Raw genomic sequence first — 26,082 nt, forward strand, 5'->3', positions numbered from 1 at the left:
GGTAACCCACCTCCACATACTCTGTGACCCTCACTTCTGCTGGCTTTAGAGCTGGGTGCCCAGCCAGCAGCAGCTGCTCTCCGGCTGTCTAGCTCTCCAGGGAGCACCCCTCCCAGCAGCAGCACAGAAGTAAGGGTGGCAATCCCACAACTCCCTACAATAGCCTTGCAACCCCCCCTCCACTCCCCACAATACCCCCTTTTGGGTCAGGACCCACACAGTTACAACACTGTGAAAGTTCAGATGTAAACATCTGAAACCATGAAGTTTACTTTAAATTTCATGATCATGAAATTGACTAAAATGGACAGTGAATTTGTAAGGGCGCTAACAATGAGCTCTGTATCAGGCCCTTTATGAGACTGATCTAGCTTTGTGAAATCAAAATTACCAGTGGTGTCCTGTTTTGAGTATTTATGTACCAAAAAGGATTTTCTGAATACTCAAAATTGTATCCAGAACTAGATTTTCTAGAAAGAGGAGAAAATGCATAGGAAGACTACAGTACGATGGCATTCGGACATCAAGCATCAGTAGTATGTTTGCAAAGGAGCCTCAAATTGTACAAGAAATGGGCTCTGTTTCAGGCCATACTATATTAAAATTTCCTCCTTGCTCTTAGTTTGTCATTATATGTTCTTCTACCTCTAACAGAGGCTTTGTAAAATACATTCTTACATCTCATTCATCTTACCTTGTAGCAAATGCTGGCTGCACTTCATGAGGGTTGCGGCGGTCAGACCAGAAAAACAGCAGTCTATCAAATTTGGGTTCAATATCAGCAAATTGAGCTTTGCCTTCTGGGAATATTCGAAGAATACCTCCACTTACCTAAGTGATTAAAAAAAACAAACAGTCTTAATATTTATTTACTCTTCATCCAGTGATTTCAAGGTGCTTTACAAATAGCAACTCTCAACCCCCATTTTAAAATAAAAGGTTTTTTGTTTTTTAACCATTACCCATTTGAGGAAGTGAGATAGATGTTACGGTGGTGACCAAAACCACAAAGCAAAATGAACACAGCCCAGAATTAGAACTCTGCTCTTCTGAGTCCCACTACGTTTTGCTCTCTCCAAGGGCAATTATTGATTTGTTAATGATACATTTAAAAAAAATTGTGAATCTATAATTTAAAAAGAAGAAAAAGTTAACTTTTTTTAAAGCTTTTGGGGAATCATTGTTCTTTGGATGCCATGTCACTGTCCACTTATTTCAAGCCCTTCAAACTTGGAGTTCTTAAATAGGTGGGTGAGTATGCATCTCTACAGAATACCAACATCAGAAAAAGGAGAGACAGAGTTACTCACAATTAATATTTTTCTAAAGATCTTGGTGATCTTGGGTCACATCATGCCTCCCTCCAGCTGGTTGCTCTGAGGGTATCATATCCCTAGTTTTTTAGCAATACATAGCGTATATACTAAAGTACTAGAATGGCTATAGTGGCATCTATAGAACAACTCTGACATTGTTTTCAATGGGCCTTCATTTTCTCCAGAGGAAGACAGTAGTTTGTTGATTACGGGGAGGCTATGGTTCTTTTTTCCCCCCTCCTTCTGTCCCTTCTCTACCCAATGATTCCTCCCTTCTACCTCACAAGAGCCTGCCCATTCTTCATTCCTGTAATCCATTCATCCCTCTCCTAGGAAGGCTGCTTCTACTGTTGAGGACAGGAGGAGGACTGGTTCTATTCTGCTCCTCCACCAATTTGTGCTTCTCCCTGGGGCCAGAAATCATACTGGTAATTCAAGCGAGGCAGGTCAGCTATAGGTAGTTTAATCAGTGAACAGGAAAGAACTCACCAGACCAAGTGAAAGCCTCCTCAAAGCCATGAACTGATCTTTGCCCCTTCTCTGTGGCATAACCCTCCCCGACCAATAAAATTAAAGTCATTAGCGCTCCAAATGCCAGTCTGGGCAGCTGCTGCTAAGACCCTTGAGTAAACCTCGATTTTTAAAGAAAAATCACCAAAATGTTCAGCCCTACCAATCTCTTTAGTTAGAAGGATGCAGCCATGCCAGAATGGACTAGTAATTTACTTTTTAAATGAAAGAGGTTTACCATTTTGCATAGAGGGGTCAGAGGTGCAGGCTTTGTGGGCTCCCCTGACCTGGTTACTTACACTCACTCCAACTCAGTTTTCAGATCTTCACATTGTACACATATACCATCTAACCCACAGGGCTGTAGAGTGAAGAGACAGTATCATGAAAACCTTTGAACATGAAAATCACCACCACTGAACTCAGCTGTAGCCAGTTAAGTGCAGGGATTTGCATATCAGATCAGATTGGTTAATATTCCTCCTAATTTCAGTTCTCTCACTTTTAAGGTGCCAAGCAACAGAAATGTGCTGATAAATCGCATGACTTTTCAGACAATCATGAGTGAGCTTTTCTTCTGTACATAATAAGAGGGAATAATCTCTGTATAACGGATTGCTCCTTAGTCCCTCGGCAATGCAATCTTCGTCAGGGTCTGAATTCATGTTATAGCTCTGCATATCTTGTTTGGCTATACTGAACCAGGATTAGCTACCAACACTTCCACAGTGTTAACTCATTTAGACATGTTAGTCAGGCCCCAAATCCCAGAGAATAACTAGAAAACTACTGGCTAAAAGCCAAATGGAGATTTCTATTAGATTCTGCACACAGAATGATCAGAAGAGTGGTTGCTACAGCCACAGTACCCATTTACTAGTCCGTGGGCTAGTTTATATCACAAATGCTTTGCCAGCATATCAACAATATAGTGAAGATTCCAGTCAAGGGAGACATCCTTCAGAAGCTGAATTTATTAATTCTGCCATAAAGTACATTCGACTTTTTGGAAGCTCAGAAAAGATCTTTTGTAAGTCTTAGGCCTGATCTACAAGCTATTTTTGTACTTACATGACTATTTTGATTGGCAGTGATTTAAACAACCCAACACAATATTTACACTGGTACAACCCCTAGGATGGTTGCAGTTATGCCACTATAAAGGTGCTTTACCAGTATAGCTTATTCCTCTTCCTGTATGAGTACAAGCTATATATTTTATATGGCATCTTAATGTGCTATAATTGAGTCCATACTAGATGGGGTTGTATTGCTTTAAACTCTACTGATATATTTAAAATGGCACAACTGGTGTTTTTAAACAACTCCTTAACCTCCAGCTTCTCCCTTTAGGCAGAATGGGTGTTGGCTACTGTTTAATGCCAACTTGACTCAAAAAAATTTAATTAAAAAAAATTTAAAACCCACACGCACTACAAAGTTGAAGCAAAGGTAATATCTTTCATTTGTACTTTCACACTAATCTCATTAATAGATTCCCTCTTCAGTTACTTTTTGTTTAACATCAGTTGGGAAAGAGGTTTGTTCTGTTTATATTACATTAATGCAGTGGTTCTCAAACTTTTGTACTGGTGACCCCTTCCACACAGCAAACCTCTGAGTGTGACCCCCCTGACAAATAAATTAAAAAGCAATTTTTTATATAACACCATTATAAATGCTGGATGCAAAGCGGGGTTTGGGCTGGAGGCTGACAGCTCGCGACCCCCCCCCATGTAATAACCTTGCGACCCCCAAGAGGTTCCGACCCCCAGTTTGAGAACCCCTGCATTAATGTGTATTCACACGTATGCTTATAATAATTTTTAGGTATCTGGGGTGCTCAGATACTAGTGTAATTGGCTTATTTTATGTCAAATAAGACATACAAAAATGTATACCATATTAAGCTTATTAGCCCCTTCCAGCCTCCCACTCCAGGAGGTTCTATCAATATCCTTCAAAACCCTGAAGCAATAATGCTTACTATTTGGTACACCTCACCAAGGAAGTGATATGGAGCTCAATGAAAAGCTTCAGGATCAGGAGCAGGAATCCTAAACAGACACAGGAAAAAAATTTGTTAATTTCTCTTATATAGGAAGAGAAACTACATACCTTGGCATCCCAGTCTTTATTAAGATAATATATACATGTGACACATCTTCCGTCTCCATTTGGATTATCAACATGACGCACATATCCTGTTCCATTGCCTGGATAACAAGCCACCATTGCCTGCAATCAAAGAATCACCATATGAACCAAACGGACATTTCTCCTACCTATAAAAATGGATTTCTGCACTTCATTTAAGTCAGTTCACACTTTAAGTTTTTACTCCAACTCACACCTGTTAATAGGCATCAGCATCCATCGAAAGCTTCCTGAACTGCTGTAGCTATGGAAACACTTTACAGGAATGAAAAACATTCTCTTTACTTTCAGCTCCACAAGACCTGATTCACTGAAAGACTCTGAATAAAAATCCTCGAGACACAAGTTCTGCTTAATATTTCCATACTCCCTACCTGACTGAATGACTCCACAATGAAAGGCAGATCTGCAAATGAAAACAAAGCCTACATTTTAAAAGTCATTCCTTCAAAATGTTTTTATATATAAAACAAACCTTCCACAGAAGAACCCCTACTATGCTTTCTAATTGATAGTTTGTCAAGGTGGGTATGGACAAGTGGCAGATTCCATTTTTTGTGAATTAAGTCAATCTGAATTTTTTCCCACGATAAACAATTTCACATGAAAATCTAAGGATTTTATACTGCCATCCATGATCATAATGCCCAAGTACCTATAATCACCATACTCCATATTTTTCATTTTCCTTTTAAACTACAATTATGACTTTTGCATTTTTGCAAAGGGTATGATGGCTCCCCCCCGACAAACTAGACTTAGTGATGCCTAGGCTTAGAAAGGATCTCTAGACAATGGGCCTTCATTGATTGAGTTGAAGTTAGACTAACAAATTTAGCTCAATTTCAAACCCTAACCATAAATTTTCAAATGGCTGAGCAAAGTTTCAGTCATGCTAATCTTAATATAATCAACAAGAATTGTACAGCTTATGCTTTGCTTAACATTTTAAAAACATGCCCCACACAATTTGAAGTCTTTCAGTGCATGCTTTGCTGGCACTATGTCTTGATATTGTGGTTGGGAGAGGATTTATGGAGGCAAAGCCTTTTTAAAAAAAAAATGTTTCTATAATCTAGACAAACATAGGGTATTACAAAGTTTATTCCAAATGCAAGAAATTGCTGTTTGGCACATAGATTGAAGGATATTGTAATAGCAGGTTTTAAAAGCATTTAAGGTTCATTCAGTAAAGACTTGTTACAGCCTAAAGTTTCCACATGTTAATTATAAATGGGAAAGAAGATCTTGCTACAAGAGTAAAAGCCAACCTACATATTTTAATATTTAAGACACAAATATAGTCCTACGTAGAGAAATTAGAATAGACCCTTTGTTAAAGATGGTGTCAGTAAATACAAGTTTAAAATTTGGTGAATCCTAACAAAGTATGGACATATAGTCACATTAATGCAAAAAGCTAAGTTAATACGACCTTACGGCAGAAATCTCAAAGCCACAAAACCCACAAAATACAGAGAGTTTGCTTAATCCCTTAAATGCATTCACTGTTACAGGATCTTACATTAAGTAAATATATTACACAGAGTAACATGACCTAATATTTGGCAAGGTCAACATTTATCACTGTTGCCACAGGAAGATTAATTCAGTATTGTTTAGATTTTGTGGGTTTATGATACCAAACAATGTCATATTAGTGTTCTGCAACTTCCTGTTTTTCATCCACAGGAATTAACGAATGAAAAATGAAGCTAGTTTTGAAAAGGAAGACATTGGCTTCCGTAGAAAGACAACCTCTCTTTTGAAAAAATGTCAGTCTACCACAGAACCAATATCTGGTTTTCTAGAACTTGCACAGCTTTGAAAGCTGAGTCCAGTTTTTGCTGGATACAGCCTCACCCACACCTATCCCCAGCTGTTATTTCATCCGCACCTCCATCCAAATGTAAAGGAATACTACAATATATAAAAAGTTATTTGAGATATTTGGATGAGAAGTGCCACATAAGTCCATTACAGATTTTAAGCCTCAACACCCAGATGAAAACAGGTACTACTAAACTCATGTAACAGAGCCTCTCTGTCTCAGTTTTCTCTTAATGACCTGAAGAGCATTCACTGAGTCAGTGAGAGTCAAGAGTAAAACCTACGAATCCTGCTTCCCATACCATGCCCTTCTAGCCACCAGAAAATATTTCCTCAAACATACTTAAGTGCATCCAGGGAAGAAAAGTTATGTAGTTAGAACAACATAGCTTCCACAAATTTGTAAGTCTGGAAGGAAACCAAATGAGTAAGTTACAGGAAGATTCTCTTCATTTACTATTTCTTGACTTGATCCAGGAGACTGGATCGTACAATTTTAATTCTGTCTATTGAATCCAAAGGAGAGCCTTCAAAGCCATCTGAAGACGCAGACCCACCAGCCCTTTTTAAGATAGTACAAAAACCTCATTATCACCACCTAATCCTTTAATGTAGAATTTCCAATAAATATGTTTAAAGTCAGTTGTCAGTATACTAGAAGAAAATAGTTTTGCTGTGACACTTTATCTGGCTAATATATATTGGTCATATCAGTAACAGTGACTCAGCATTTAGAAGCAAAATGGAGACCAAACGGCAATAAACCAATATCACATACTATATATACGTATATTGCTTTAGTATTCATTCCCTCCTGCCCCCCACCCAACTGAATTACTCCAAAGGAAAATTAGAAAGCTTACAGTTTCCATAGTGTCTGTGAAATGTATTTTTTCTTTGCCCAAAACAATATCAATATGTTCTCATGTACTGCAAAGTCATTCATATTTAAGAGTTTTCATTTTGCGACTTAAGGATACGGCAGTTATATATATGTACAATGAAATCACACTATGTTCTTCCATTATATGATATGTACGTACGTACGTACGTACGTACGTGTGTGTGTGTAAAATACCTTTATTTTTATTTCTATCTAACCCTCTGGATGGCAATACTGAAAATAATGCAGCAGTAAACTTGCAGCAGAAAGACATACCATTGATTTTTGGGTGCTCACTAACTCCAAGCAAATCTCCAAACCTTCTGCGGGTATACCTTCTTTGTCAAAACTGGCAGATGTTAAAAGCTTTTTAAAGAGAATGACTATAGGTGTGTCCATATCTTTTTATTATTTATTTATATTGTTGATGTAGGAAGCTTATGTCTATTTCTTACTTTGGACTTCCCTCTCCTTCCCCATACAGCTAGGACACAGACACAAAGTTCTATTTATTTATAGTACCTCAAAAGTTTGTAATGACCAGAAATAAGGTGTTCTGTACCATAACAGTCACAAAAAACCCCACAAAATAACATGAGCATAGGGCATTTGTTAAATGTTCACCTATAATCTGTAACTAACGTTTTAGTGTTTTACTTTGTACTAGAAAAACTGGAAACATTTTCCACAGAAAAACAGACCCTGCTCCTAAACCTATTCCTGCATTCATTAACTTGGAGCTTTTCCCCACCTAAGACCTTGAAACAGAATTTACAGTATAGATTTCAGGAGAGTAAGTTAAGTGCTTGTATAAATACAGAGTGTATAAAAGTGTTCCACTTCCTTCAAAACCTGCATCTGGTACCAATGTCCCCTCTAGGTCCAAATAAGCATGTTTCCTTCCCTGTAATGCAGTACTGCAAGGCCTTTTCCTGACAAACAATCTTTGATAATACAGAGTAGATGTTTAAGATTTAACCAAATGTAATCTCTCTGCAATAATCAACAGCGTGTGGCTGAGAGCCTAGCAGTGTCAAGTCATACATTTCAAATCTATACTAGACCCCTTATGAGTATCATCCTTGAATAACACATTACAAGTTTAATATAGAGAGTTGTGTGTAAAATTGATGATTTCCCCCTCCCCACCAAATGTTATAGAAGATTAGCAGGATAATTCATTATTTCCTAGTACCAGGAGACACTTCCTGAATAAAAGGAATCACTAATACTGGCTTTAGCGACAGGATTGCCAATTTTGGTTTAATGTATTCCTGGAGATTTCGTCACACAACAATCTTTAAAGATTAATCTTTAATTCCTGGAGACTCCTGGCCAATCCTGGAGGGTTGGAAACCCTGTTTAGCCAGCTGCTTCATTCTTTGTTTGAAATTTATCTTATTTCTAATTAAAGGCACAACAGGAATTTTAATACTGGAATTTAGCTTACAAGTTAGCTTTTTTGAGTTAAATAAAAGTTTTGTGCAAGGAGGGTTAGTAGAACTGGACCAACTTTAATAGGAAGATTAACATTAGTATACGTAGGGCCTTGAGGGAAGGGGTGGCATTGGGGCAGGGCCTGGGCCAGAGCTGAGAGTCAAGCACCCCTTGGCACTTTGGAAAGTCAGCGCCCATGGGTCTACTTGTTCTAAAATTTTGAAGGATCTGATGACTAGAAACAATCAGCTCAATTCAAACTACTGATAACATTACCTTTAATAATTCAATTAGTGCAATGCAACATTTTTATAAACCCTCTTATGCATCCTGATTTAAGGTAATTTTATTTAACCAATAAACATTTTAAAAAGCTGTTTTTATGTATTTCAAATTGAATCTGAACTTCCATCCAAACTGAACTTTGACACAAATCAAGTAAAAAAAAAAAAACCCCAAACATCATTCACCAGTTAACATAATAAAAAGTGCAAAAATTAAGAAACTGAATAGTTGTAGATAATCTTTATAATTGTTTAAATGTGAAAGACAGTATATACTCTTGGCCAGCAAAAACAAAAACAAAAACCAAAAAAACCCATCAAATTTAGCGTAAAGGCTATATTATACACACATCCATTTTAATGGATACCAACCAATGAGAATCAACTGCTCTTGAGAAAAATTAAAAGTTCAAATGCAAAGTAGGATTAATAGAGATTATTTAAATCAAAAGTTTCCTGCTTGCTGTTTTACATCATGATTAAAATCAGTAATTTACATTAATCCACACTGGGGACAGTAATACCATAAAAGAGAAACTACTGCTTTAAAATAATGTTAATTGTATTTAAATCTGATCAAATAAGATTTGTGACCACAGAGAAACATATAGCCTAACAGTGATGACATTCTGCTTTATAAAAGTTTTAACCTATAAAATGTGTCTACACAACTTTTCTTTACTTTCTTATCATTACATGTGCAACCCCACTAATGGTACAGACAATGGGAGTTTCTAGCATAGATAAGTGGTTTTTCTACTACATCATCTCACCCTACTTAGAGCAAAGAAACGGAAATGCTAGTCACTGCACATGCTGGTAGCGTAAGTCTTGATATTACCCTTCAAAAGTAGCTTCCCTCAGACATTATTTTTTGCTTCGTAAAACCAGAATTTCAAAGGTAAACATTTTAACCAGTCCAGACATTCACCACTGAACAACAATTCAAATCCTGGTTTAAAGGAACAAACAACAGCATGTGTCATTGCCTGGAAACCATCAATCCAAGCAATAGCACAAACCCAGTGGGGATGAGACCGCATAAGAAGCGCCTTACACCTTTGTTCCCCACAACTTCAGCACCCACATCTGGCTCATGTGCCACAGCCAAGCATGCAGAAGAGTGAGGCTTTTCTTTTGTAGTTCCGTTTACTGACAGATCAACATTAACAAAAGTGAGTGTCTCCTGAAGGAAAATAATAAATAACCACAGAATGGCTTTGTGCTGAGGCCAGCTCAGAATTTTTACCATTTTAAGAACATTGTACACTTTACAAAGCACATGGTCACGTGATTGTGGTGGGGAAACCAGATTTAGAACCCCTTGCTCCTCTCTCCGTCAATGGAAAAATGGGAGTGCTTCAGTGACAGCATCTTCAGACCTGGTCTATACTAGATAAAACAAACAACAACAACTATAAATTCTACCACAGATTCAACGGAATCAGTTTGTAAGAATTTGTATTAATTATGATTCTCTAGTGTAGACACCACTTCAGAGTGCAGAAGCTCTCAAGTAATGAACTCTGGCCAACAGATAAGTACTGACTAGTTAAGAGGGAGCAGCATCCATTTCTCCTTGGGAAGGTCACTTGCAATCAGGGATGTCAATGGGAAGAGAACAAAGCAATTCTGGAAGAAACACCTACTTCCCTCTGCAACACACACACACCCTCCACAAAAAGTCAATCAGTTGCACCACCAGATGTCAGCAATCTAATAAGGGACTTGGCTAGATCTATTCCAAATTTGTTTATACCAAACTTTGAAAAACCATCATGAAAGGTTATCAAAACCAGGCACAAAGTCTACTAGGCTGCCCTTTACAATTATAGTGACTATAATGAAAAAGAAAGGATATATCCCTCAAAAAGATTCGCTCTTCCTATACCAATGGGGGATAGGATTCCACAAGGCTGACTTAATTTTTTACAGCAAGTAATCATTAACTAGATTACTAGAGTTCTGTCACAAGAGTCAATCATAACTGCTGTGGACAACACTGGGTAAGTGCTACCAGGTGAGGGACAAAAGTGAGAAAACAAGTCAAGGAAATGAAGCCAAACAGACACCATTCAAGAAGAGAATGAAACAAGGAGAAAGACTAGTTAGCAGGAACTGAAAGCTAAAAAATTCTTCTGAAATAAAACTAACTAAAAACAGTTTTTGTCCTCTTCCACCCATTTGAAAGAATAGAAGGTGAAATCCCTCAGTAGACAAAGAACAAGGAGACCAAGTACTTGGCAGCCTTACAAAACAGTAAATGCTCATTCTTAAGCCATCATAGGCTACGTCTACACTACAGGATAAATTCGAATTAGTTTAAACCGATTTTATAAAACAGATATTATGAAGTCGATTGTGCGCGTCCACACTAGGCACATTAATTCGGTGGTGTGCGTCCCTGGTCCAAGGCTAGCGTTGATTTCTGGAGCGGTGCTCTGTGGGTAGCTACTGTAAAATAATGAGGCCAATAACGTCGATTTGCGTCCACACTAACCCTAATCCGATATAGTAGTATCGATTTTAGCGTTACTCCTCTCGTTTTGTAGGAGTACAGAAATCGATTTAAAGAGCCCTTTAAATCGATATAAAGAGCAGTGTAGTGTGAATGGGTGCAGCATTAAATCAATTTAACGCTGTTAAAATCGGTTTAACAGCGTAGTGTAGACCAGGCCTTACAAGCAGGGCCACCCAGAGGATTCAGGGGGCCTGGGGCAAAGCAGGGGAGCGGACATAAAAAAAGGCACCACCCGCTGCGGCACTTGTACTCACCGGCTGGTGCTCTGAGTCTTCGGCGGCAGGGCCTTGACTCGCTTCACATCTTTGGCAACACTGAAGGACCTGCCGCTGAAGTGCCACCGAAGACCCAGACCAGCGCCGGGTGAGTAAAAATTAAAGAGGCGCCTCTAGCTAGGGAAGGGATTCTCGGCCAGGGCTCATGAGGCTCCTGGGGGGGGCCAGGGCAGATTGTCCCTCCCCCTCCTCTGGACGGCCCTGCTTACAAGTCTTGCATTTGGAAGAAAAATCAACACAGCGATCTGGACCCAAGAATGATTTCAAGATAGCAGATATGCACCTCCGTCCTCTCAGATGTATTCCTGCAAGATGAGAGTTCTTATACACATGCCACCACAAGCCCAATTAGCAGCAACCTTCTCAGCAAACTGGAGGATAGTCAGGCTTTTCAATATACCATACTTCCTAGAGAAGGACTAGTTAGAATACTTCAGATCAAAAGGTGTCATACACACACTCCATGGGTATGATCTGGCCCATACAATACATTTGTGAACAACATGGGAGATTCAGAATTTGCAGAATCTAAGTTTTCATTTTAAAAAGTGTTTCTAAAACAAGTCTTCCAAATGTCAGAGCATAAACCAATGAAATGTCAGCCCAAGTCTGCAGAAACCTTGAAACAATGGCTCAAAGGTGTGAACTCCCCATTCCACTGTTGTGTTCATTCTAAAACCTAATGATATTTCAAAGTGTAAACTAACTATTTCACTACTTATTTTAAGCAGTGAATGAGGAAGAGTTGGGAGTTGCTGCAAGGAAGGAAATGCAAAAAGGACAAGACAGAGAAGCAAAAAAGAAGGGGCAAGGAGGATGGGGAAAGGAAGAAAAACAATGGCCAGAAATAGAAGTGTTCCTAAATGTGAGCACATTTTCCCCATTCAGTAATAATAATGAATGCAATGATAAAATATTGAACAAATTAAATAATTAAATCAGGTTAGTTACTACATACTATGCTTGATCTCTGGGCAAACCTCCCATTGAAATGAATAGGAGGTATGCTATGGATTGAGGAGAGTATGTAGTCCCAAATTTTTACTGCAACTCAAGGACTGTAATTAAAAAATAGAAATTAGCCCTCTACAGAGAATGGCCACACACAGTCTTTCACATGCCTTTAAGAAGTATGTGTCACCAATGTGTCATTCCCACACTGTGAATGCTAGTCTCTTAATGGCAAATGAAACTTCAGAAACACTACCTGTTGGTCAGCAAATTGAGATACTAAAGTAGTCAATTTTAATTGATGAGTCTTTTAGTATAGCACAATTAAGATCATACTGATCCCAAAACACACACTAGTACCATGCATAAGTCTTCACTGACTTAAGATATCGAACAAACAAGACAAAAAATGTTGAAACAAGAATCTGACTGAAAGGAGATGAGGGGGAAAAAAAACAGAAGACTTACAGCATGATCTAAAGCTTGCCAAACACAGGCTTTGATGATTGAGGGAACAAGTTCCAAAAGCATGTTTTTAACTGAGAATGCCCTACTAATGACCCATGAAACCAAGTGCCAAGCACTAAACAGCTGAAGCAGCCCACTGTGCCTTAACTATAATTGCACAACATAGGAAAGAAGGCAATCTTTTAAACAAATGAATTACAAAACATCTCAGATTTGAGAGCGTATCAGTAGCACCTAGAAATGCTCCTGGAAGTAAATAGGAAACCAGTACAGAGCATATAGCTGAAGTACTGTGTGCTCATGCCTATTCAGCACACTCAGAAGGCAGGCCATGGAGTTCTGCACCAGCTGTCTACAGAGATTTCTCAAAGGCCACACCATATAGAGCACATGACAATATTCCATGTGCAATATTTTGTCTGGAAGTGACAAAAGCATGGATAACTCTGGTCAGATCCAGATCAAAGAAAGACTGCAACTTCTTGATCAGCCACAGATGGAAAAGTACTATGAGCTACTGCTGGTAACTCCACATTAAGATACAACCATGGATCCGGGATAAATGTACCCTAAGTTTGCAAACCATACTAGAAAGGGGCAGCCCTAAACCCTCAATGGAAACTGATGACAGTTTCCCTCTAAATGAATGACAGTATTCCTCTGAATGAACCCTGTAACCCACCAGCAATACTTCCATCTTGTACAGAATTTGTCACAGCTGGTTGGTTCCTATCAAAGGCACAAAGTCCAAGTTTTATTAACAGAAGTAACATCCACTTCCTAGTGAAACTTTAGTCTTGTCTCACAATATCTCACTAGCTGCTTTAAAATTTTGAAAATTTAAATTTAATAAATCTAAAAAAAGCAGAATCCCTTGTTATACAATAGCTTTTCTTTAAAAGGTGTGTTACCAGCTTATTTCCAATATTTACTTAAATTTTTCAAATTTTGTTTTTTCAAGTCCATGAGGTGAGATTAGACTGCTAAATACAGATAAAATAACAGAACATCAATTCCTTCATCTGTAGGTCTTTTCTTTTGTAGTCTGTTTACTGACAGATCAACAGTTCAAATCTGGCCCAGGTGAGCAGCACTTAAGAGGAGGTGCTATCTGATCATCATTCAATGGCCTAGATGAATGGGGTATCCACAGATCAGCTCCAAGTGGAAAGTTCACCATAATTAGCACCTTTGTTAGCAGTCTCCAGACAGGCTGCCTGTCTGGCACACGTGCCGAAGGTGGCACGCGAGCTGATCTATGGCACACGTGCCGAAGGTGGCACGCGAGCTGATTTTCAGTGGCATGTAGCAGGGTGGTCACCCACTCCTGCCTGGGAAGGGTTAAAGCCAGCCCTACAGAGGGCTGGGGCAGTGGAAGGAAAGAACTGTGATTGAGGGAAGCAGCTGTAGCTGGCCCTATAAAGAGTCTGGGAGCCAGGAGCTCAGCACTCTCCCTCTGCCTGTAGAGGGAAAAGGGCCTGGCTGCAGGTAGCTAGCCAAGGTACCTAGAGTGGAGCAGGGCTGGGGAAAGGCAGAGGAGCTGGAGAGCTCCTGCCTGGAAAACTCCAGGCTGTGGCCTAGCATTAGGCCAAGAGGTACTGGGGGTTGCAGGGAGCAGCCCAGGGGTAGACAAAGGCAGCAGGTCCAAACCCCTTTGCCGATGATGAGTGGCTGATACTGCAGTCTGCTCCAGTGAACAGGGGCTAGATGGAGACTGAGCAGAAGCCAATACCGAGGCAAAGTGGGGATAGTGGGGTGGGGGTTCTCCTGGGAGGGGGAGACCCAATTAAAGGGGAACCGGGGTCCTGGGAGGGACACGGGGGCCAGTAGCTGGAAGGCGGATCACCAGCCTGCAGAAGGCGCTCTGGGCTGGATTGAGCTAGCTCCCAGGATAACCAGCAGGAGGCACCGCAGGGGTGAGTCGGGCCCATCTACAGGCACTCACCCTGCCTGAGTCCTGGCCAACAGTCCGGCGGGGCTCTGCATTTTAGTTTAATCTTAAATGAAACTTCTTAAACATTTTAAAAACCTTATTTACTTTACCTACAACAACAGTTTAGTTATGTATTACAGACTTATAGAAAGACCTTCTAAAAAAAGTTAAAATGTATTACTGGCACGCAGAACCTTAAAATAGAGTGAATAAATGAAGACTCGGCACACCACTTCTGAAAGGTTGCGGACCCCTGAGATAGATAATATAACAATGACAGAAGGGGCATGGACAATACTCCTCCAAAACATGCTCCCCCTAAACATGGCTGAAACACAATGTCAGAAGAGCAGGGGAAGCTTGCATTGGTATCGCCTGAAAAGGCTCTATTTTATGGCTAAAAGGATTGCTTCAGTTTCTGTGCTGTAAGTCTTAGAACAGAGGGGGGCAAACTACAGCCCGTGAGCCACAACTAGCCTGCAGGACCCTTCCTTCTGGCCCTGAGCTCCTGCCAGGGAGAGGGATCAGGACAGGCTTGCGGAGGAGACAGCCCAACTCCCTGGCAGCGTGTGGGCAGCATGGTGAGCAGGGCAGAGGCTAGCCCCTAGCCCCTCCCTCCCAGTCACAACAGTTCCCCCGCGTGGCTATAGCACCACCAGACCTGGTGCTCCAGGGTGGCACGGTCAGGAGGGTTACAGAGGGGCAGTCAAGGTGCCTAGGCCCTGCTGCCAGGGACAAAGCAAGCCAGAGCCCCCCTCCACCCCCCACATGCTTGGCTTCTGTCCCCAGCAGCCAAGTCCAGATAGGGAGTGAGCCCTGCCCAACTGCTAGGGAGAACAGCCAAACGAGCAGAGGGAATGCACAGGGAAAGGACTGAGCCCCACTGTCCCCCACCCCACAGCTAATGTGGGGCAGGGAAAGCAGGGATGGTTGGATAGGGGGATGTTTTGGGGGGGGCAGTCAGGGGGTAGGGAGCAGGGGAGATTGAATAGGGGCAGGAGTCCCAGGAGTGGTCGAGGGGGGGTGGGGAGCAGGGGGGGAGTGGATAGGGGACAGGCAATCAGGAGTGATGGTCGGGGGCAGAGAACAGAGGTGCTTCGATAGGATGCTGGGGAGGGGGAGTGGGCTGGATGGGGGCAGGGGCCAGGCCACACCTCACTGTTTAGGGAGGCATAGCCTCCCCCAGCCTTTCCTACCCGACCCTCCATATAATTTCTGTACCCGATGTGGCCCTAGGGCCAAGAAGTTTGTCCACCCCTGCCATAAAGCACAAATTTAAATTAGAGGAGTGTGTGTGGTAAATTTACACTGACTTTTTTTCTAATTTAACAGCAGCAGCAAAGAACAGAAAGCTATTTCCAGAAATATTTTAAGTTAGAACTTTACTTACATTACTTAACTAGACTGTAAGCTTTGCAGACCAGAGGCTGTTTTTGTTATGTTTGCACATGCCTAGCAAAACAGGCTTGGACCTCTAGACAGTACCACAATGTAAACAACAAGTCTCAAAAAAATAAAGCTTTCCAGTTATGTTCTGTTTCAAATCTGGGAACTACCATTTACCTTAAAAGAATCATTGATGAGCTTTTTAAAGGGTATTAAAAAAAACAAATGTTAAAGAGAAATCAGAATAGAGTACTTGACCATGTTCCTTTCACTACAGAATCAAAGAGGAGTTACACATTGTTTCATGCAGTGCAGGGGGGGAAAAAATGAAGGTGCCTAAATTTAAGTGAAAAACATTTTTGGAGAAAAAATAGGTTACAAAAGGGACTATTTAAAGAAGACCCAATTCATCTTTTCCTTTAGAGTCTGGAAATTAGCTTCAGAGTGTACCTACACTGCAAAAATTTGTGTTTTTCTGCAACAGTACAGAAAACCTTATTAGTGGGATCAAGACCCAGTAATGCTTTGGTTGGTCATTTTCCAAGGGATACCATCAACTTAAAACATTGTCAATTATAAAGGTAAATGCATCTTCAAGTACTACCTCTACTCCCAAATCCTCTGCAAATTTTGTAGTTTTACCTCACTTTTTCCTATATTAAGTATTAACTGTATCTCTTCCTTGCTGATGTGTGAAGATTCAAAACAGGGGAGACTGAATGATTAGATAACACAATTGAGGAAACTGTTGACACAGAGCTGTCAGTTTTCTTTGTGCATTTGACAAGAAAAGTATGTATTTTCTCTTATCTTAAGCATAACTAGTCTTACGCATTACAACAGTAGGTCAAACAGTCAGAAAAACGTGTTTTAACTTTGTGTCCTTTTAACACAAAAGCTTTGAATTCCCAAATCGTCCCATATTAAGGTATTTTTATTTTAATGTAAGTATTAATAATATGAATAAAACTAAGCATATCCTATGCACGTAATTCTAAATCAATAACTGACGTAACTGCTTGGTAAAATTACTCACTTATGCTGAGAGAAAATAGAAGAACCTAAGTACGCTAAATGGAAAGGAAAGCTAACATCCAGAAACAGTTACCTCCAGAAACAGTTACCATTTGTGCTTGTATAAACTGTTACAGCAGATTGTTATAATACTAGCTCACTTTGACAGAATTGCAATATTATGACCAAATGGTGATCTGCTGCTCAAAGATAAGTGCAGAAACAATTTGAGTGTGCATTTGCTAAAAATAGCTATAAAATTAGATTTATATTTTTCAAGTACCAGGCTAGTCCACTAACAATGTTTCATTCCCATAAATTCATTACTATTATAGGAAACAGCAATTAACACCAAGCCCATCTAAGTGACTGAGGCCTGTTACCAGGCTCCAACATTCTTAAAAAAAAAAAAAAAAAAGAGTAATTTTCTAGCCTTTGACTACTAAGAAAGTCTATTGAATGCAACATAGCCTTCATCAGTCTGTAGACATACGAAATGAAACAGCTCTAATGGCCAGATTACTCATTAGAGTGGTAAAAGCCACAAGTGAAGACTTGTTGAGAGGGAATTTCTGAGAATCTCTTCAGATTCCCATGTATCATCCCATCAGAGACAGGGTCTGGTCTCCAACCAGACAAGTCCTCTGGGAAATTCCACATCTTTCTGCTGTACACGGACTACTTAGATCAGTTAAGATACTCACCACCGCTCTCCTAAACCACCAGTTTTGTACAGAGTCCTCCACTGTGGAGTCTGCTCATCCCACTGGTATCACATAGCACATAGGAAACCTATCCACTAGCACACAGGAGACCTATCCACTTTCATTGCATTTTCTCCACTGAAGCCTATTTGAACATAACAGTTTTTACTTAAGTGCCTTCTCATCCCTATCCTTTTGCTTTGAATTTCAATAAATAGGAGTGATTAAAAACCAGCATGCTTTGGGAAAGTAACGCAAAAACTTCCCGACATTACTCAATCCTAACCTGAAACATTCCTCTGGTTCCATTCCTGGTTTCTCTCAAAGAACGGCTACCAAATGATAGTTATGTAATGAGGACTAAAGTTTAAAATGATTCCATGATGCTCACTCGCATGGAATGTAAACCAAGCATCCAAAAGTAACAGTCAATTAATGTACAGAGTGCCACCTTTCCTTATATAGAGGTACACTATCAAGTTACCAACACTGTTTCCCTATGTTGCCTATACCCAAGATTTAAAAATATTTTAAAAAGTTATTTTTCCACTACTGATACTAGTCTATTTTTTTAAATTTCTCTCAGCTTGAGCAAGATAAATGAAGTAAGTTTTAGTCTTGTTTATATATAATCAGTTTCACTTTCAAGCTCTCAAAGCTGCAGTGTTTGAGGTGCAAATAATGCAGATAAATGTTTAACAAGAACCATTTTTTACTTAAATATTGATTGAAACATTTCAGTTTATTGTGGGCTTTGAAAGAGCTTGATTTTGTAAATTATAAGGTATGAGTCTTTGGTGGGGTGGGGGGAGAGACTTGGAGGGGAAAAAAAGACACTCCTATGAAGATGTTTTATCTACTCTTACAAGAAATACCTAAGTCTACCGTAAAAAAATAAACTAAACTAGAGGTTTGGGGCCATCCTCCCCCTACATTGTGTGTATTTGAAAGTTTGGGGGCTGTGTGTCATTTCACTGTAGTCAGCTTTCCCTATTCAGTGGGTCTTTCTGACACCAAGGAATAATTTTTTAAAAAAATTGGAAAAAAATATAGCTTTACAACCACAAAAACTGGCAAAAGTACTCATGGCAGGTTTAATATTGGAGACTAACTTTTTAAATTATTCAGATTTCAAGTTGATGGCATACCTTGAAAAGGTAAGAAGTAATCAGACTTCCAGCCAATTCACTCTGGTAGCATTGTAGTACAGCAAAAAATACTCACTGTATCTTTACTGAAAAGATGCACACTGACTCGCCATAAGATTAGTTTCTTCTGTTTCCACCAATAAAAACGACAGTACTTTTTTAAAAACAAAAAGATGGATTTACTTTTATGAATAAGAGGGTTTCAAAACTGGCTGATACTCCATCCCCCATTCAGACCATAAATAAAGTTAAGCTATCCAACAGTAAGACTGACCATTTATTTCACTGGGCATAATATAACATGCCAGCTGAAATTTAATTAGCTAAAGATTCCCTTATCAACTGGCCACAGTTTCCTTTCTCACAATGCCAAGGCTATGTGCCAGCTATCTTAACAGCAATGGAACAACTTCAACTGAAATAAATAAGAGACTGATACCCTTTACTAAAAACAGATCAAATGTTCTACTGAAGCACAAACTGTTGAGTTTCACCATTGTGGTGAATGTTAGCTGAATGGATGTTTAAAATGAGACCGTAAAGAAAACTCAGGATCTAGTAAAACTGACCAAGAACAGCTCTGAAAACTTTTCTTGCCAGTACATCATCTCCTCTTTCCACATCTACAGGATTTTTTAGAATGCAGAGAAGTCTACTGGAATTTTAGTGGAAGATTCTTGTCAGTATAGGAGTATGGAGAGTTTTAAGACCTACAGAAATTAAAGTTTTACATTACATAACTTCCAAGCACATTCAACTCCTGAATACTATCAACTTAAATTATTCATTGTTATACCAGTTTAAAAAACTCATCTAGACAAAAATATCTGCAGCCTCCTGAACTGCAGAAGTACTGGAAGGTCCCAGATCTTGGCTCTACAATAGGTCAACCCAGCAGTCACAGGAAATGCATGTCAACACAGACATCTCCATCCTCCATCCCATTGCTAAGGACCCCAAATTATTAACCTGACAACTGAAAATGACAAGTGGAGGGCTGTAGGGTAGAATCCCTCAGTAGCAGGGTTTAAATTGACATTTTCGGTCCATGTATTGCCCATCAGAAACTCTACTCCAGCTTACCACCCACTCCCCGTAAAACATAGCAGAGGTCCCTAAAATGGTTCATTGCACTCATCTGACATTGTTTTCAAGATCCTGACTGACATTTACCGAAATGCAGGATAGCGTCAGACTCTGGTCTTGGGAAAGAAATGGTGCAGACATTCTATGGATCCTCAAAATTCTGAATAGCCTCTGTTGTACAAGTCAGAACTTCTGTAGGCCAGTTGCCATAAAAAGTAGCTTTTAGCTCGATCATGCCCTAATTGTGTTTGGACTATATTAACTGAACTATAAAAATTATACTCAGTCTTAGAGTTGTTGTTAGTGCCCACTAGAAATTTGAGATGTTAGGCTGCAGAGTTTTGTAATAAAAGGATTTTGTATTATTTATAGTCAAATTCCTATAAAAATATTAATTCTGAGTTAAAATTGCTCAAGTATTTCTTCCCAATGTGAATACTGAAAAGTAATGAAATCCTAAATTAAAACACTGTTAAGCAAATAATCACTACTGAGTTTGTCTGCAGTTACTGCACTTCAGTGTCCAATTCAGCAGCTTTCAACCTGAGATTATGATCCCAATTCACCAGCAGTTTTTACAGGGTCACGAGCCAACTAATTCTGATTCTGATCTTCTACAGAAGATCTGCTCAGCAAAATGCAACCAGTCATCCTCAGAATCCAGAAGAGGTATCTTAAATGACTAAGCAAGTAGCACTGTAGTGCCTCCTTTAAAGAGCCATGAAAAACTATGCAAAAAGGAATGGGATTTGAAAAGGTCCACTGAAAGTGAACATGGAGTCTCTGAAGAGCTGGGGGGGGGAAGAGGCTGTTAAATTCATATGTAACCCACTGCTTTCTATACTACTTTTACCATCCAAAGGAAATCTATAATCTAATAATTTGGGATTCTGCATCACCAAAATCCATCCCTATAGGAATACATATTCTCTACCTCTCTCCCCCACTTCCAAAATGGACCTTATTTCATCGTCTAGTTTCTTCACATGCCAATGAAAAGTGGCTATAGTAGCCAAAGAAACAACATTAACAAGAGGCACGCAGAATTATTATGGATACTATAAGAGAATATCCAGTATAGTCATAAAAGTAGCAGAAGCTAGGGAATTCACATAACTTTCTTTGTCCATTCATTGAAAAGGTCTGTTCATTTGCTTGTCTGTTCAATGTATTACTTTATTACCATTAATATACAGTCTACTCGTAAGTCTCTTTCTGGTATTACCAAGCGCTTCCAATCATGGTTTGAGAAACTCCAAGAACCATTCTTCTTCTTACATATTAGTTATTTCCCAAACAGCACAAAAGGTAGAGGAGCCTTGATTAGAGTATTAAGGAACATGAGTTAAATCAGTGGTTCTCAACCAGGGGTACATGTACCCCTAGAGGTACACACAAGTTTTGCAGAGGTTACATCAGCTCATCTAGCTATTTGCCTAGTTTTACAACAGGCTACATAAAAAGCACTAGCAAAGTTACTGCAAACGAAAATTCCATACAATGAGTTGTTTAGACTGCTCTATTTACTATACACTGAAATGTAAATACAATTTTTATATTCCAATTGATTTATAATTGTATGGTAAAAATGAAAAAAGTAAGCAATTTTTCAATAACAGAATGCTGAGACACTTTTAGTATTTGTATGTTTGGTTTTGTAAGCAAGTAGTTTTAAAGTGAGGTGAAACTTGGGGATACACAAGACAAATCAGACTCCTGAAAGGTGTACAGTAGTCTGGAGAGATTGAGAGCCACTGGGTTAGGTTACAAACCCTACTTAAAGCCTTCTTTTCAGTCAGAGTTTTCTGAAATGTTATTCTTTGCAGATAAAATATGTTTGGCCTTCACCCTAAGGAGAGATTTTCCAAATAGTTTTAGGAAAGCCTATTTAGCTGGTTTTTGAATTATCAGTGAGAGAAGAGAACTATTCACCTGAATTGCTGCTTCTCTAAAGGTATGTTGGCTTGGATTCCTACTCTTGGATATGGACTCCCGGCCTTCATAACATTAGGAACAACCTTAGCCCTCAAAAATTTCAGGCCCTTTGAAGCACTGACAAAGAGAAATTACTTATCTGCACAGAAACTTGAGTTTGAGATGTGTTGTACACAGACACCATGCTCTCGAGTAGATTGGAATCTTTTGGCCAGCAGAGTCCATTAGGGTCAAGCATGCACCAAGTGTCTTTGTGCTTTGAAATGAAGGCATAAAGGGAGGTCTGGCCCAACCACCCCTCAGTTCCTTCTCCACCGCAAAATCCAGATGCTATAGAACTCCATAACAGAAGGGATTGAGGGTGGGTCTTGGAATATATATTTATATGGAGAACAAATCTCTAAAAACTCCAGTTACAAATGTTTACAAAAGTTTAGGCTGGAAATTAGAAGGTTTCTAATTATCAGACAGGAGTGATGTTCTAGAACAGCCTTCCAATATGAGTAGAGGGGGAAAACCAACCGAACTAGTTTTAAAATGGAGTTTGATAAATTTAAAGCCAGGATTACATGGACTAGGTTGCCTGCAATAGCAGGAGGCTGGACTTTCTGATCCAGGAGGTCCCTTCCAGATCAGGAGTAATCAATTATTTTTTGTCAAGGTCCAAATTTCTTGGTCAAGGTATAGTCAAGGTCCAGACTCCACGGAAAAATACAAAAAACGATGATGATAATAAATAAATAAAAAGATTTCAGTAGGTTCAAAAGCTTCTGGCAGTCCAGATTTGGCCCACAGACCACCTACTGACTACCCTTGCTTCCAGTCCTGCATTGCTATACAAGAAAGCAATTGTTTTTTCTTCAAGTGCTATATATAGTCCACTCTGACTCAGAAGCCATGACCCATTCTAACAAGGTGAATATGTACTTCAGCCGACCCTGCATGCAACATAGGTGTAGTCTGGCATGCAACGTTAACAGAAATGCAATGAACTATCTGGTCCAGTTCACTGTCACAAGTCCTAGCTGTTGTTTGAGGAACTGTCTGAAGTTGAGTGATGAGCATGGACACGGTTTCCAATTTCCCTTGAGACAGGCAACCTCTGCCTGTCTTAGGGTATGTCTACACTGCAATTAAACATTTGTGGTTGACCCATGCCAGCTGATTCAGGCTAAGGACATGTTTAACTGTGGTGCAGACTTTCAGTCTAGGACCCTCCCACCGAACATTCATGCTAAGCATCCAGAATAGGTGCCCAATCGCCATTCTTCTTCAATATGAAGTAGTATTCGGAACAGAAATCTTTTCTTCTGCGTTGTGGAGGAAACTCTTTAGCTCAGAGAGGAGGGAGCTCAACCAAGAAGTGACTAGTCTCATGTGAGAGGGGTGCCTGAATAAGGAGTGGGACGCTGGGTTGTGGGTAGGTGTAGTACAGAACTGAACTGTATAATCAGATGTAATGATCTCTCAGACCACATCTATTATAATTAAGGCTAAGATTTTTTTCATGATTATTTTTAGTAAACGTCACTGACAGGTCACGGGCAAAAAACAAAAGTTCATGGAGTCCGGTACAAGCTGTGGGGCAGGAGTGCATGGCCCCAGCGGCAGCCTTTGCCATGTGGCTATGTGGGGAGCGTAGCCTCAACTTCAGTTCCAGTCCCAGCCCCAGTTTTGGCTGCTGACAGCTGAAGAAGTCAGAGGTCCAGTAAAGTCACAGAATCCATGACTAAATCATAACCTTAGTTATAACATTCCACAACCCCCAAAATAGGAAGAGGTTTCCAAAGAATTTTAGAGAAGGAGGAAGAGGAGTCAGAGTTAGTTTGTAGCGCTCACTCAACACATCAGAAAGATTGTTTACTGAAAAATTTTGACAGCGAGGGGATAGTAGTTGCTGTTGATCTTTTTTCCTGCCCTCCTCAATCTGTGCCACTTCCTAAGAAACTCTGAGGTTATTGTTTCTGGTAACAGGAGGAACCTGGGGGGCTGTTCTCAGCCTGGAGTAAGTCTGGGACTTAGCATGCTTCCTTTTTGCTGCAGATGTGTATGCACCAAAGGTAGTGCAGAAATTCCTAAAGAACATGGAGGGCAACATCTGTCTTTCTACTGACTAGACTGGGGACCTCAAGCAGACGATCCTCTACCGTGGATTGGACCCCTCTAAGGATTATTGATGTCTGGAGCCAGGATGAGCACTGCATCACCACTGATACTGCCATGGAGCATGAAGCAGTATCTGCAGCAGTCAGAGATGCTCATAAAGACACTCACTATTAACTGACCTTCTCTGTGATCTTGTGGCAATTTCTCAATAAAGTCTGCAAATTCAATGTAGTTGAGAGGAAAAAAAAAAAAACATACCATACTACAAGTGCTCGATATTACAGATTCTCAACTGCAAACTTGGAGATAAATAATTTTTATGAGCAAATGGAACAAAACATTTTGGATCCCTTTCAGTCAGAGCTATTTTAGAGTGAAGTTGTCTGCTCTTTTTATTTGCAGCTGCTACTACAAGAAAGCCTTACTACAAGAGAAGAATACAGATATACAGCTCCCCCAGAAGACACAAAATATCTTTTGTCAGCTTTCTTGGCTATTGGGGCTATAGTAGCTGGCATCTGCCAGACAGTTTTTTTTAGGTTCTAAAGGGGTCTCATTTATTGGGAGAGTAACCCATCCTGGCACAGACTGATGTCCTCCTCATGACATTGTTCCTCCTCAGAGACTTCTTTGGGATGTTCTCTCTCAAGAGGGGTTTCTTAAGGCTGAGCAGTTTTCTGCCTCCAAATAAACACTCACTCTCTCTGGGATGGTATATGTGAAGTGTGTTTCCAATAAGAACCCCAGGGCTCCAGTATGGCCACAAAAGGGCATTCTAAAGGAATGAGAGAGGGCTTCAGTGGGATGGATACCAAGGCACATGGAGGAAATAGACTCTTTCAATGTCTAGAATAGGAACACACTCTGGAATCACTTTGAGTCAAAATCTGGAGAGAGGCCTTTAGGAGAACAGGTGGGCAACTTGCCTTCACTGTAGGATTCTGAAGCAAGATATTTCCATCACCAAAAGGAGAAGCTGCAGAAGAAGCAGTGGTTGGTCATAACCCTCACAGTCCTTCAGAACCATGAACCTCATTGGTACTTATGCTGAGGGGGACTAATGTAAAACAGGTCGTTTTAAAGGGTAAAACAGGGTCATTTTAAAGGAGGCACGCCCATCTGTGTTTCAAAGTGAAAGGGCCAAGAATCTTTTCAGACCTAGAGGAATTCTGGCCTAACTCAAGCCAGGAGCAAAGACCTAGTCACTATGCCATCTTTAAGAGGGGAAAAATAAGTTTGCATCTAAAAGAAGCGTATAACTTGTTTCTCCACCAATAATTCAAACATGAACTGGACACCAGAAGGGGGCTGCACATCACAACTTTTGTGGGAAGGAGCAGGGTTCTTTCTGAAGGAACAGCCAGAGAACAGCAGAAAGTAGGTCGTACTTTGAATGTTGAACAAAGCATGGACTGAGAAGAAGAGGAGGGCAAGGAGAGGCTGAGAAAGGAAACAGTGGGACTGAGACGTAGTTTTTTTGTCTAGAATGAACAGAAACAAGAAAATTAAGAAAAAATCTTTAACATTACATTAAGGTTACGAAAGTTAAAAACAGCGAAGTAAGGCTATGCAAAAGTATATGTTCTTATAACTAACATACATTGCCTCTATTGTATGTTAAAGTAAACATTATTAATTTAACTACATACAAAAATAACCACATTGTACATCTGTGTAATATGTCAGTACTCAGGTTACACAGTAAAATGCAGTTTTTTAATCGCTAAACCATTGTTCACAAAAATTAGGGCAAGCAAATGGCCATTCTTTTTCTAAAGAACTGGGCAGTGAGTACACATGCAACAGAGAGGGTCATCTGAGGACCCTACATTTAAAAATAAAAGGGTCTTTACCTATATAATCACCTTTCGTAAAAGTGAGGATCGGGGTGAATAAAGGATGAGTGAAGGAGGGAACAAAACATTCACTTCAATGCTGAATTAGCATGGTTTTTTTGCTTAACATATAAACCAGCCTCATCACCCACTGTAATTCAACCACTGAAGGTGAAAGTAGACGCTATGAGAACCTGTAAGTTTAGGCCACATCTGTGCCATGGGGACTACACTGGCATAGCTATGGTGCTATAGCTATGCTAGCATAACCCTGTAGAGCAGACACAGCCTATAGTAATGGAA

At 39.9% G+C, this 26,082-nt stretch overlaps 1 protein-coding gene across 3 annotated transcripts in view; it reads right to left on the minus strand.

Moving 5' to 3' along the window:
• Window positions 1-26,082, minus strand: part of EGLN1 (egl-9 family hypoxia inducible factor 1) — a 42,981-nt gene that overhangs the window by 7,865 nt on the left and 9,034 nt on the right. For 2 of the 3 annotated variants that reach the window (XR_004374129.2, XM_032783652.2), the window contains exons 2-3: window positions 3,945-4,064; window positions 695-831 (exon numbers count right to left, since the gene is read on the minus strand). Coding sequence is in view for 2 of the 3 variants with exons in the window: in XM_032783652.2 (XP_032639543.1) it covers window positions 695-831; window positions 3,945-4,064 (257 nt within the window). In the remaining variant the exon portion in view is untranslated. The remainder of the gene's footprint in view (window positions 1-694; window positions 832-3,944; window positions 4,065-26,082) is intronic. The other variant, XM_032783653.2, reaches the window with a different exon arrangement.

Source organism: Chelonoidis abingdonii, chromosome 3, assembly GCF_003597395.2.
Source record: "Chelonoidis abingdonii isolate Lonesome George chromosome 3, CheloAbing_2.0, whole genome shotgun sequence".
Taxonomy (NCBI): Eukaryota; Metazoa; Chordata; order Testudines; family Testudinidae; genus Chelonoidis; species Chelonoidis abingdonii.